This window comes from Dendropsophus ebraccatus, chromosome 14 (genome assembly GCF_027789765.1).
Source record: "Dendropsophus ebraccatus isolate aDenEbr1 chromosome 14, aDenEbr1.pat, whole genome shotgun sequence".
NCBI lineage: Eukaryota > Metazoa > Chordata > Amphibia > Anura > Hylidae > Dendropsophus > Dendropsophus ebraccatus.
Genome location: NC_091467.1, coordinates 57,027,932 through 57,042,059, shown reverse-complemented (window position 1 = coordinate 57,042,059; position 14,128 = coordinate 57,027,932). Strand labels below are relative to the sequence as shown.

The 14,128-nt window shown below is 46.1% G+C and overlaps 1 protein-coding gene across 1 annotated transcript in view; it reads left to right on the top strand.

Moving 5' to 3' along the window:
* Positions 1-14,128, top strand: part of ST6GALNAC2 (ST6 N-acetylgalactosaminide alpha-2,6-sialyltransferase 2) — a 57,305-nt gene that overhangs the window by 24,655 nt on the left and 18,522 nt on the right. The window contains exons 3-5 of the mRNA XM_069951548.1: positions 360-443; positions 528-576; positions 664-847. Of these exons, the coding sequence (XP_069807649.1) occupies positions 360-443; positions 528-576; positions 664-847 (317 nt within the window). The remainder of the gene's footprint in view (positions 1-359; positions 444-527; positions 577-663; positions 848-14,128) is intronic.

Below are 14,128 nucleotides of genomic sequence, written 5' to 3'. Positions count from 1 at the left end.
TGGGGATTGCACTCATTATTTCCCGCAGGAATCCTGTCTGCCTCAGTGTCAAACAGTGTGTCTATGGGAGGGCTTGCGCGCCTCCGCCCTCCGCTGTTTGACACTGAGGCAAGCGTGATTCCGTAGCGGAGAGCTCCACCGTGGAATTCTGCCAATATTTGTTCAGTGTGAACATACCCTATTACTCTGACCTCTTGACTGTGGAGCAGATCTGGTGGCTGGCCATCCAAAAGTGACATCATGAGATGACATCATTTGTGTTGCGTTTAATACTGGGGAGGCTTAGGGGCTAACAGACCGTGTGAATCATGACTGTAAATGAATCAGTATTATAAGTTTCCATTTCTTTCTTTTTATAGGAATCCTCAACCAGGAACCGGTCCTCAGTCTATTAGAGAGGGGTCAAATGAGAACCAGCAGAACACTAAGACAGACCAGAAAAGGTGAGAACAAGAGGCAGGTCCTACTATAGGAATAAATTTGTAAATAGCAAATGAATTTATACTAATTTTACTGCTTCAATTTAGGAAAAATGACAAGAAAACCACAATGACGTTGACTAAGTCTGATGTCAAGGTAAATGGTGCCAGAGATGGACGCTCAGATTAATGATAGAAAAAATTATTAATTCCTGGATTAACATGGCTTCTCTTTTCTTTGTAGTCGTACACTGCCCCTGTCTGCCCCACTTCTCTACGTATCCGGGTGCAGAATGACCTTTATTTCAAGAAACTCTTTAATTTCGAAGTCCCTGTGCTTATGTGGGACAGTCATCTCACGGAGGACACCAGGAAAAACCTTAGCCAGAGACCAGTGCCGTATGGCTGGAAAGATCTACCCCTAGAAGGTAGCCATTCTATTATATTTATCGTATTTGTAGGTCAACAACAATGTCCTTCATAGATTAGTTTAGTTACGGGTACAAACCCACACACCGTATACGCAGCAGATACGCAACAAATACGCAGCAGATTTGATGGTTTAGATTTGATGCTGTGTTCAGTTATTTAGATCTAATCTGCTGCGTATTTGTTGCGTATTTGCTGCGTATCGCAGCAGTAAATACGCTGCGTATACGGTGTGTGGATTCTGTCAGCAGGTTAAGGCTTTCCTATCTCAGGGTGGCATAAACTAGTGACAGAGAAGCTGAACAGAATGATGTATCCCTTACATTGTTCTGTGCAGCTGATCCAGATATATCCTCCTGAATAATATGAACATAGGATATATATATATATATATATATATATATATATATATATATATATATATATGATAAGAAAGGAAATACTAAAATTTAATGGAGCAGGTGGTCTTTTCTACTGACACTCTTCTATGTTTCTAATACTTCATTTCTCCTGTTATGATGCTGCTGCAGGGAACACATGGTTCTTGGTTCCCTCAAACATTACTATTAGGGTCCTTTAACACGGACAGATTTATCTGACAGATTTTTGAAGCCAAAGCCAGGAATGGATTTGAAAAGAGGAGAAATCTCAGTCTTTCCTTTATGACCTGGCTTCAAACATCTGTTAGATAAATCTGTGTGTATAAAAGGACCCTTACTCATTGCGGTTCATCCATTAGCTTAACATTGCATGACCCATTTAACAAAAACCTCTTTTAGTGGTAAGACGTGTAGGTGAGATCTGTAGGTGTTCTCTGTCTATCACACCTCAATTTAGGGACCAAATGTGACAGCTGTAACCTTCATGGTTCCACTGGACTGTAGGTAAATAGAACCCTATAGAAGGTCTAGGTGAGAATTGCTCTGGACACTTTCATTATCTTAGTAGGGAGAAGCAGTGTTATACTTTGATATTAAAAATATTAGGCACAACTCATTTTGGCACTTTCTTGCATGTCCCTTAGGGCAGAATACATGACATGTGCCTTTGCATTGCACTAGAAAAGCATGTGCTATTTTAGTGCCTAATGATGCTGGATTATGCATTTGTAATACAAGAAGTGAAGATGTATTTGGCTCCATGCATTTCCCTATAGTAGTCATGTACTCAGTAAAAGCCAATACATTAATCTTGTTTGCTGATCCTTTCACAGTCTACAAGGTGGGCTCGTCTTACTTGCTCATACAGTTCTTTACCTGCTTCCTCTTTCATTGTTTTGACGTCTGAAAACGTTCCTTACATCTAGAAGAATTCTAGATTGTGGATTATTCAGCTATGGCATGCACAGTGAGCGCACGCCAACATGTCCGCAGATTTCCGGAGTTAGAACAACTGTGACATTTCATTCACTCTTATATCAAATCTCTCAAACAATGAGATTTGTTCTTTATAAAAGCCCTACCCCCCCCCCCCCCCCAAATGCCACACACTGGGTGCTTATGTCCTACACTATCTGAGATAGTGTCACCAGATGCTCAGCTGTGGGGGTGTTAACCCTGTAAGTGGACGGGACTGTGTCGTTGTATTGTATAGTGCTATATAATTGACATAATGCATCATTTACCTTACCTGAGTATGACTGCCAACAGGCAACCAAAACCCATAACCACCCGCAGACTGCTGGCTCTATAAATTTAAATAAACACAACACCATTAAACTTTTGCTGGACGAGGGTCGGCCACAGCATTTATTAAATGTAAACTCATTTAAGTAACACCAAATCTCTCCAACGTGGAGAACTCATATCCAGGCTGGGCGCGGAGTGCCAGCCGCTGGACTCCCAGCGGGCACATCGAACATCCAGGCTTGCTTTATCACACCGTTTTAACCTCTGAACCGCCTGCTGTGACTTAAAGAAAAACAACATTAGAGAGGAAGTGACCACTTGAAACCATACCGTAATCATGCATGAAAATGCCAACATAAGGCTCTCTTGACCTATTTTTTTTTTTTTTTTTTTTTTTTTTTTTATAACTTATCACAGGGAGGGAGGGTGGGACAGCAAGGGATGTGACCTGCTTGCTACCGGATCACAAGAGGAAGAGGTAAGACACAGGAGGGTATATTAAGCATCCCAAATTGCTGCTATTGGACAGCTCTAGTCATGTGTAAAAGGGGGGTTGTCCCGGCGCAACCATTATTCTACAAACAGAAGGGGGGTACAGGGGGAATATGTGACACTAATGGGAAAATCATCCCTTGCACAGCACTCTGCTAACTAAGCTGGTAACAGACAGTTTGCAGTCCCTGGGCACACACGCTAAACGCCTGTTTGCCTCACCAGACTGCCAACAGGCAACCAAAACCCATAACCACCCGCAGACTGCTGGCTCTATAAATTTAAATAAACACAACACCATTAAACTTTTGCTGGACGAGGGTCGGCCACAGCATTTATTAAATGTAAACTCATTTAAGTAACACCAAATCTCTCCAACGTGGAGAACTCATATCCAGGCTGGGCGCGGAGTGCCAGCCGCTGGACTCCCAGCGGGCACATCGAACATCCAGGCTTGCTTTATCACACCGTTTTAACCTCTGAACCGCCACGAAGGAGCCCTTATACACCTATAGGGCTCCGACCCCCGCCCAGCAAATAAAGGGCCTGTTCGATGCCGTCCTGGAGGCCCGAAATAAAAATGTCCGATCCGATATCGGAAAGATGCACCCCATCAGGCCGCATCAGCCTGCTGTTATCACCCTCGAGCTGCCAGTGTCTGACCACCACCCAGGACCTAGATCTTACAAACCGTGATACACGGGAATTGATGGACCTGCGGGCCCTTTCCACGGCAGCGGCATCCCGTGCATCTTGCCAGACAACCCTAGAAATTATCTCCGACCACACCACGACTATGTCTGAGAAGAAGGTGGCAAAACGGTCGATGTCTGCCCGCATGAGTGTCAACAACTCAGCCATTCTCATGGAGCAGAGATCATTTCCCCCCACGTGCAGCACTAAAATTATAGGGCCCGATACTCTGGAACTGATGTCCACGATTTCATTGAACACCTGGGGCCACCGCAGCCCACCGATACCCCTCCAATTGACTTCCATGCCACGAAATCCCAGGTCACGGCCCACCGGGCGACATTCGGCTCTTTGCGCCGCTCGAGCAATATACGAGTGGCCAAGAATCCAGATCACAGGCCTAAGACCTAACAATAGAAAGGGACGTTACTCATAATAGCAAATCTGGACGTATGTAACTAGCAAAACATGACGAACGCCAGCGGCCGATACGCTTCACCTCCGCCTCCGGCAGGCCCGCCCGTGCAGCCTCCGTAGCCGCCCCAATACGAAAAGAATGTGATGCGAATTCCGCTGGGGGAACTCCAATAGCCGACAAACAGCGGCGAAAAACGGAAATAAACTGGTACCTGGTGACTGGAGTGGAATCCGCATGGAGGAAAAAATTTTTTCCACTAGGCCGCGACGCCAGATATGCAGTAACGCATTGCACCGGACAGACCGAGCCGTCTACACCCTGTATGGGTATCCATACACCCTGCCGGTACTGATCCGTCTTCGAGCCGCGCAAGCGCAGACGTAGAGAACCATTTGCAACTAACACGTCGTCAAAAAGAAGACCTCCCTGCTTTGTCTTAGAAGGGGGGAGGAGTTCTCCTATACGCAATGCTCCAAAAAAGGCCGTGCAAAAGCAAGCCGCGAAAAGACGCGCTTCCGACATAGAAGAGCAAACATGGCTACATGCTGCCACTATACGCGCCAATAAATCGTATGATACAGGACGTCTAGCTTCCCGCCGAACATATTCCTTCCTCCAGCCCTTAAGGGCTTGCCTGATGAGAAAGTGTTTTGTAGAATCAGACCAGCCATGCATTTTCAGAAAAAAGGCTACACCAGAGAGTGAACGCATCGCAACTGAGCTAGAAACCCTGGATTCGCGCAATTGTAGGAAATATTCAAGTGTAACCTGTAACCTTAAAGAATCACTTGAAGACACGTCTCTCGAACCTGCTAACTGCAACCAGGCATTCCAGGCCTTACCGTGCCTCTGCCAAGTCGGCGGAGTAACCGAGGAACTGATCAGGGTCATCAGCTGCTGTTGTCCACTATGTCCCAGAGATGTGGAGGGCATAACTGCCCATGGGTATCCGCTTCCGGTAATAGCACACGAAAGTCCTGCCAATGACAACGGGATAGGGCATCAGCGAGAACGTTATCCTTACCGGGAACATGTCTTGCTCGGAAGTAGATGTTCAATTCCAGACAGCGAAGCACCATATGTCGCAGCAATGCCAGGACCGGAAGAGAAGAAGAAGACAGACGGTTAATGCAGTATACAACTCCGAGATTGTCAGTACGAAAACAAATGTGCCTGTTCTTAAACTGTTGACCCCAAATTTCGATGGCGACTATAATCGGAAATAGCTCCAGGAGGGTTAGATTTTTACACAGAGATGGGTACCAATGTTCGGGCCAGGGGGCATAACACCAAGATTTACGAAAGATTGCTCCGAAGCCACAAGACCCAGAGGCATCTGTGAATAACTCCAACTCACCATTGCTACATTCGACACTGCGAAGACATGTGCGGCCATTATAAGAGCCAAGAAATGATCTCCAAACGAGCAAATCACCTTTTAGCTGCTTTGTAAGCCGAATCCGGTGCCCCGGGGCCCTGACCCCCCGAGTGGACAGCGAAAGGCGGCGGGAAAAAACCCTGCCCATCGGCATCACCCGGCAGGCAAAAACTAAAAGACCCAACAGGGACTGCATTTGCCGCAACGTGACCTTTTCAACTGAACAAAAACCTTCTATGAGCTGTGAAAGGCGCAAGAGCTTATCAGGGGGAAGTCTGAAAACCATCTCCGTGGAATCAATTTCTATACCTAGAAAAGACAAAATGGTGCTGGGTCCTTCTGTCTTTTCCTCCGACACTGGAACGCCGAAACGTTTCATAAAGAAACGAAACGAGTTCAGGAGATAAAGACATTGACTACTCCCGCCTGGAGCCACAAAGAGAAAATCATCCAAATAGTGTAAAATTGACGTGGAGCCGGTTTCATATCTTACCACCCATTCGAGAAAGGAGCTGAACATCTCAAAATAATGGCAAGATATGGAACAGCCCATGGGCAGACAGGTATCGTAATAATATTTCTCTTCAAAATGGCAACCAAGGAGGTGGTAGCAATCGGGATGTACGGGGAGAAGGCGAAAGGCGGACTCAATGTCTGATTTCGCCATTAACGCACCAGGTCCCGCCTGTCTCACCAACATAACTGCCCTGTCAAATGAGACATACGAGACCGATGCATCATCCTGTGAAATTCCGTCATTGACAGACATACCTTTCGGGTACGAAAGGTGGTGTATGAGTCTGAATTTCCCTTGCTCCTTTTTGGGCACTACTCCTAAGGGGGAGACTCTTAAATTGGGAAAGGGCGGTAAAGAAAAGGGGCCTTCAATCCTGGCCAGGGCAACTTCTTTACCCAGCTTTTCTCTAAGGACAAGAGGGTGATCTCTGACGGATTTTAGATTGTCTGCAAACAGAGGGGTTCTGCTAAGGATGAAAGGAATAAAAAACCCATAAGTGAACCCATTTCTCAATTGGTCAGCTTCCGCCTTATTGGGGTACTGATTTAGCCAGGGCTCCATCGCGATTGCGCTCACCGGAGTCCTTTGCGTTACCAGCGCCTGCGCGAGTAGGTTTTGTGGCTTGTGACTTGCACCGAATGGCTGTGTGGTTACCTCCGCATGCTGAACATTCATGTCGGAACTTACATAGAGCGGCAAATCTGCAATGCCCTTCATTAAATGACCAGCATGCACCAGGTCTGCGCACGGCCACTGCCCCCTGGGCTGCTGCCCCGGGGACAGTGGCCCCGGACTGAAAGGGGGAGGGGCGTTGTGGCGCGGTCATCAATCGTAACCATACGTCAGTGGCTTTAACACCCCAGCCAATATCCGGCTGGAGGCTTAAACGCCGGCGAAATTCTTCATCATAACGCCACCACGCCGAGCCCCCGTGAGTTTTGTATGCGGTATATATGGTGTCTAAGTATATAAATAATTCCTGACAGCGCTCAGGGTGCTTCTGCCCCATCACACAGCCCAATACAGCAAAAGCCTGCAACCAATTGTTCATCGTCTTTGCGGGCTTAGGCCTACGATCATAAGGTCTGGCGTCAGGGAGACGCCTTTCCTTATCAATGGTGAACTGATCTATCGATATCAGGGACCATATATCAATATATTGATTGGCCCAAATTTTCTCTTTAACTTCATTTTCAACATGAGTGCCCAGTGGACTAACCCCACAAAAGAAAACATCTTTTTGTGCACTAACCGAAGGCCGTGAGGTTTGAACAGGGGCAGGCATGACCTGAGGGGAAGGGGAGGTAACTTTGTCTAATAAGGATTTAAGTAACCCCAACATGTCCCCCGAACCCGCCCCCCAGGCATCAGCATAATTAAACTCACCTGAAGTAGACGCTTGAGGAGGCAAAGCCGGCAGAACAGGTGCTGCAGGAGGAACAGCAAGAGGAGGAGGAGCGGGAGAAAAAGGTGGGGGAGGAGTGGCAGCAGGGCAATCCTCATGTGGAACCAGGCTGCCTGCCCTGGACGGCGGAGGCTCCCGCCTCGTACGCGTATAAGACCGGCCAGTCTCGCCGGAGGACCATTCGGATGAGGAGGGGGAACGCCAGCGGGACGGTCTGGATCTCCCGGACCGGCGAGAAGCTCTTGAATAATGGCGGGAACGTCGGCGTCTAGAACCCCTGTAGTTACGGCTCCCAGACTCCTGAGAGGAGGAAGAGGATCTAGATCTGTGGCGGGATCTATGGGGTCTTTTGTGTGGTACAGGCCCCTGCTCAATGCTGGCAGAAACCACAGCAGGGGATGGCGCTGAAATCGTGGCTGGCTGGGCTGCCGGGGTCACAATAATTGCTGCATGAGCCGACTGAGCAGCCGGGTTGGCCGCATGTACATGTGGCTCAGCAGAAACCAGGGGAATAGAGGGGGGGGAGGTAGAAGCAGCAGCAGCCACCCCTGCTGCTGCAGCTGCTGTCTCTGATACTGTGTCCGGGGCTGCAGGGGCCGACCTTGGGGGCATTTGAGAGGGTGGTGGGGTGGTCGGGTGGTCCGATGAGGAGCTCTGGCTTGCCTGTGCTCCCATCCTCACTGCGGGCGCCGGACGATAATGGCGGCGCGTACCGGAAGTCGACGCCGCATCACTTCCGGTAAGGGGGCGGAGCCTCGGGAAGGTCGGGGGAAGACGCGAGAAGCTGCGGCTTCTCAATGCAGGGGAGATAGAGCCCGGGCTGAGCCTTGCCGGAGGCCGCGACACACGCGCGGACCGGCGGCTCCCTGTGCTCAGAGCAGAGGAGGAGGGGAAGGAGTCCCCAGGGGCAGTGGCAGGAAGAGGGGGAATAACATTACCGGCGGCAGGGGGGGACGTTATGGCGGCCATCAGCCGGCTCAGGAGGCCCGCATCTGATTGCAGACGGGCCCTGATGACCTGCAGCAGCTGTTCCTCCGCCATCTCTGGAGCACGGACAGCAAGGGATGTGACCTGCTTGCTACCGGATCACAAGAGGAAGAGGTAAGACACAGGAGGGTATATTAAGCATCCCAAATTGCTGCTATTGGACAGCTCTAGTCATGTGTAAAAGGGGGGTTGTCCCGGCGCAACCATTATTCTACAAACAGAAGGGGGGTACAGGGGGAATATGTGACACTAATGGGAAAATCATCCCTTGCACAGCACTCTGCTAACTAAGCTGGTAACAGACAGTTTGCAGTCCCTGGGCACACACGCTAAACGCCTGTTTGCCTCACCAAATATAATATATAACATACTTCCATATCATTTACAAACTACGAGACAGAAAGTACATGTAATACTGTACTTTCCCTAAGGTAGGGCAGAGAATGGACCCTGTATTATATTGACATAGATTTATTAATATATTGGTTATTGTTTATTGTATTATAGAGGAGAGCCATGTTGGAGATAGGCCATCTTTATTATTCACACACACCATCTCAGGGAGTTACCATAGCAACACCAGCTGCCTCCTTAGGCCCCGTTCCCCCTGAGCAAAGGTAGCGAAATTCCGCGACGGAATTGTCCACCGCGGAATGCCGTTAGCCTCCCGCTCATAATGGGAGTCTATGGGAGGCGCGCGCTCCTGCCCTGTCCGCGCTGAAGAATGAACATGTTCATTCTTCAGCTTGTACAGAGCAGGAGCGCACGCCTCCCATAGACTCCCATTATGAGCGGGAGGCTAACGGATTTCCGCGGCGGACAATTCCGCAAGTTTTCCTCAGTGGGAACGGGGCCTTAGTGTACTACACTAGCTAAGAGAAAGGTCCAGAAAGAAGCTCAAGAGGCAGTTGGCATTGGAAGTTAGTGAGTAGTCGAGCGCAGCTGTAGTAGGAGTAACATCCTCTGAGGGGACTACAGTCTGTGAGGTGATTTCTAGAAGGAGATTTACTGGAGTCTGTATAACCACTAATGCTTCAACTTATGCAAGTAAAAGTCACTGTTGCACCTCACTGCCTTGACTCCCTGTTGTCTGATTTTCTCTGCACCTCATTACCATCACGGGCTTCTCCATTAACACCTCAGAGAGCAGTAGTAGAGAAGCCCCCAGGAAAACTACAAGTACCACCATCACCATATACCTAGGTGCGATCTCTGACCTCTGTGGCAGAGTTTACCTCAGGAAGTAGGAGAGAGTTATTACCCCTCGGCCTGTGACAGGATATATCTACATTTATTCATCATAACCTCTATCCTCCCCGAGATCCCCTCACTCCAGGCTGCTACAATACTATCACCAGTATACTATACTATAGCATATCACCACTATACTATAACCATCACCAGAACTGTGTATGGTATGAAAATCCCTGTACAATAGTAACTGTTCATAGAAAAGCTTAGTGAATGCTTAATAGGATAGTGGGACTGTAAGCTGGACAGCGAAATCCCATAACAGGTCAGGAACATCCAGGAAAAGACCTGATGTCATATTAGAAAGGCCAAGAGGCTAAACAGAGAAGCAGGAAGCATGTGGACCCGTGCAAAGAGGCAGGAAGGACGCTCATAAAAGTGCAGGACACAAACTAGCTAAAGCGTCTGTCATGTAACTGTATGAGAATAACTGGACGAGGCTCATGTATCCTAATACACCAAATATGTGAATAGAATTAAATATAACATAACATATAATCAATTCATTTAATACATACAAGCCTAAAATAACATAACATTGAAAACTTAAAAACAAGAACATATCTAAGTCTTTATGGGGTTCCGGCCCCAGAAAGGAATTGAAGCCTGTGCCGATTGTCTTCATATGTAGCTGAAGGGCTTTTGGACCCTGTGATGCTATCTGTACTTCCTATAGCTGTGAATGGCGTCACTAATACTAACCAGTTTTGGTCACTGGCTGTTTTGTGGATGAGATTACAGAAATACTCATGTTTCTCTACTAGGCTATGTTCACACTGTGAAAAAAAGAGAAAAGGCATCTACTTTTTTTTTTTTTAAATAACGTCTGTTATTACCAACCTGTGATAGAAGTCAACGGAATGCTGTCCGCCAGATATACACAGTGTATTACATTACGGACATTGTTTGCGCATGTCAAATTAATGTTCATGACAATTGTTTGTGGACGTTATTTTGCAAACAATGGACGTTATGTTTAGTAGTTTTTTTACATCGTCCTTTTAGGCTCACATTACATTTTTTCTATCCATTTTTTTAAAAAATGCATGAAAAAAACTGACTTTTTTAACGTACACAAAAACATAGTCGACCTCTTTTTTGTGTCCATTAAAAAATGCATCCGTTTATAATGGAGGTTAATGGAAAAACGGATGCACACAAATGAATGTTCTTTCATACATTTTTTGCAAAAACAGATGGAAAAAACGGATTGCAACGTAGTGTGAACCCAGCCTTACCATCTTTACTACTAAATTCAATGGACCTTCAAAAAAGAACCACACACAAAAGAGCCTAAATTAGAATAATGTACGAATATCCGCCATTGTAATTATGGGTGCAAAAAAATCAAAATAACGGATGTAATTTTGATAAAAAATAATGGACAGAAGAAACAAAAAAAGAAACAAAAGAAACAAAAAACTGTGTGGGACCTATAAAGTTGCAGATAAAGCCTGCCAGGGACTTGTTTACATCATCTGTCTCGGAACAAAGGGGGAGATGAAGAGAACAGCTCACACACAGTTTTTTGTGTCTTCAGCAGAAAGCAGCAGCTCAGAACAGGGGGAAGGAATCTGAATAGATAATAACAAGTATGGAATGAATTGTTAGTCTCACCATAGGCAGCAACGTATGAAAAGTTATGTTTGAGCGGAATACCCCTTTTAGTTTTGGGGATGGCAGTTATACTGACTAAATGGCAATTATCATGTGACTAGAAGTCACTGTGGGAGAACAGTTTCTCCTTTATTTGATTCATTTATCCCAAATTATTTAGGATAAAGTGGACAAGGATACAAAAGTCAATTAAAGGTGAACTCCTGATAAGAAAAACTTTATTTCTGTTAAAAGTACATTAAAAGTTAAATATATGTGTCTATGCAATGTATTACCGTATCTGTACAGTTCTGCCACACTGGTAGCTCATAGAAATCCAGGAAGTGGAAAAAAATGGCCCCTGTGCAAATCCACATTGTCTCCTGCTCCTGCTGCTATCCCCCTTAGGAGACAAATCTTCCTTGCCTCTGTCTCACATTGTGTGTGTTTGCTGAGATCAGGCTGATGATGCAGACAGGGGGCAAGGTGTGATGTCACAGGAGGCTTGGCTGGATCCTCCAATCCCCTGAGTGATCCACCATCTCTGACCGGCCAGAAGCAGGTGTTGCACTGATTTCTCTAATTGTGCAGAAGTCTGCAGTGAAATTAGGGCTGTGTTCACACATGTAGGAGTGTCATTGCAGTACTGCAGCGCATTCACAAAAATGATGCAGTAACACAAGTAAATGAAGCTAAACGGCAGAGAGGATCAGAGCCTTATTGTGGGGCTCAACTTCAAAGTTAACAGATGTTTGATCATAATATGTGCGTGGAAATGAAAAGAAAAAAAAAATCAAAAAGTTCTTTATTTTATTCCAATATCAGCGTTACAGGTAGAGAATACAGCGTGCTGTGTGGTGTTACAGGTAGAAAGTACAGCGCGCTGTGTGGTTAGAGGTAGAGAATACAGCGTGCTGTGTGGTATTACAGGTAGAGAATACAGCGTGCTGTGTGGTGTTACAGGTAGAGAATACAGTGCTGTGTGGTGTTACAGGTAGAGAATACAGTGTGCTGTGTGGTGTTACAGGTAGAGAATACAGTGTGCTGTGTGGTGTTACAGGTAGAGAATACAGTGTGCTGTGTGGTGTTACAGGTAGAGAATACAGTGTGCTGTGTGGTATTACGGGTAGAGAATACAGCGTGCTGTGTGATGTTACAGGTAGAGAATACAGCGTGCTGTGTGGTGTTACAGGTAGAGAATACAGTGTCCTGTGTGGTGTTACAGGTAGAGAATACAGTGTGCTGTGTGGTGTTACAGGTAGAGAATACAGGGTGCTGTGTGGTGTTACAGGTAGAGAATACAGTGTGCTGTGTGGTGTTACAGGTAGAGAATACAGTGTGCTGTGTGGTGTTACAGGTAGAAGCTGGTTTCACACGCTGTAACTGTGCGGCTGTATTTTTTATGCGGCTGTAAATGTGCGGGTGAAACTCCGGCCGTGGGAAAAAATAGACATGCGGCTCAAAACATACGGTCATTTACTTGGAAATCTGGTTCAACTAAAAATAACAAATAAAATGTTAAGAAAGTGATGGAAACACCTCTGGATGCATCTGGGAAAGCAGGGAACACAGTTTACATGACTCGCTATTACCGGGGTTTGCGATCCTCTGCAGTATGCCGATGTCTCTCATGGTTAATATATTGAATTAATAAAACACATTTTCTGTCTAATAAAGTCCCTTTTATTGTTCAATAATTAAATGTAAACGATTCCATCATTTTGCAATTAAATATACTGTTAAAATAAATATATATATAAATAAATGTATATTTATATATATATTTATTTTTTGACAGTATATTTAATTGCACAATGATGGATTCGTTAGAATTAAATTATTGAACAAAGAAACTGTATTTATTTAAACGAAAATGTGTTTTATTCATTAAATATTAATTAGTACAGGAAGCACTATAAGCCGGTAATTCATATGCCGGCAATAGAGCATTCTGTACTAATCATCACTTTACTTTAATGAAAACATCAAATGTTTCTTCTAATTATGTTATGACAATAACATTATTAGAAGAAACATTTAGAATTATATGTGCGCTCAGCTGATTGGCTGATCGGCTGAGCGCACATATAAAGAGCCGGTCCGCAGTACAGTGACTTCATTGTGCTGCGGACCAGCGAAGAGGACACATCGGGGTGAGTATAGAGCTCTCCCCACCCCCTCCCCGGCACTGCACCCCTCCCAGCAAGGAAGGGGGGTCACTTAACCCCTTCCTTGCTGGGATGGGTGCAGTCTGACATCAGTCTGGCCCCCCGGGGGTTAAGGGGGATGCAGTACATCCTCCCTTAACCCCTTGGGGGTCAGACTGTAAGCAGCGATCTGTAAAGATGCTGCATACTGTAAGGAGCACAACACCGCTCACAATGATGGGTGTTGTGCTCCTGTTTGTGTGTTTTGTGTGTTTCTCCCTTTTTGTTTTTCAGATATCGGTATCCTGGGGATTACGTCGGATTCCGTGGACTACGTCGATGACCAGCGGTTGTTCTTTGAATTTTTTTTAATAAAATGGTCAATGAGGGTTGTGGGGGTGTTTTTATTTGAATAAAAAAATTTGTAAACTTGTGTCTTGTCTTTATTTCTTTACTTTATAGACTTAGTAGTGGAAGCCGTCTAATAGACGGAATCCATTACTAAGTTGGGGCCTAGTGTTAGCCGGTATAAAATGGCTAACACTAACCCCCCATTATTACCCCAGTACCCAATGCCACCAGGGGTACTGGGAAGAGCCGGGTGCCAGTGGTCCCGGAGCGTCAATATTGGCGCTCCTGGACCGGGCGGCAGCAGGCTGGTAAGATTTAGGCTGGGGAGGGCCTAAACCAATGGCTCTTCCCACCCTGGTGTTACCAGGCTGCTGTCGTTTGGTTTTTAACCCGGCTGGTTATAAAAATAGGGGGGAC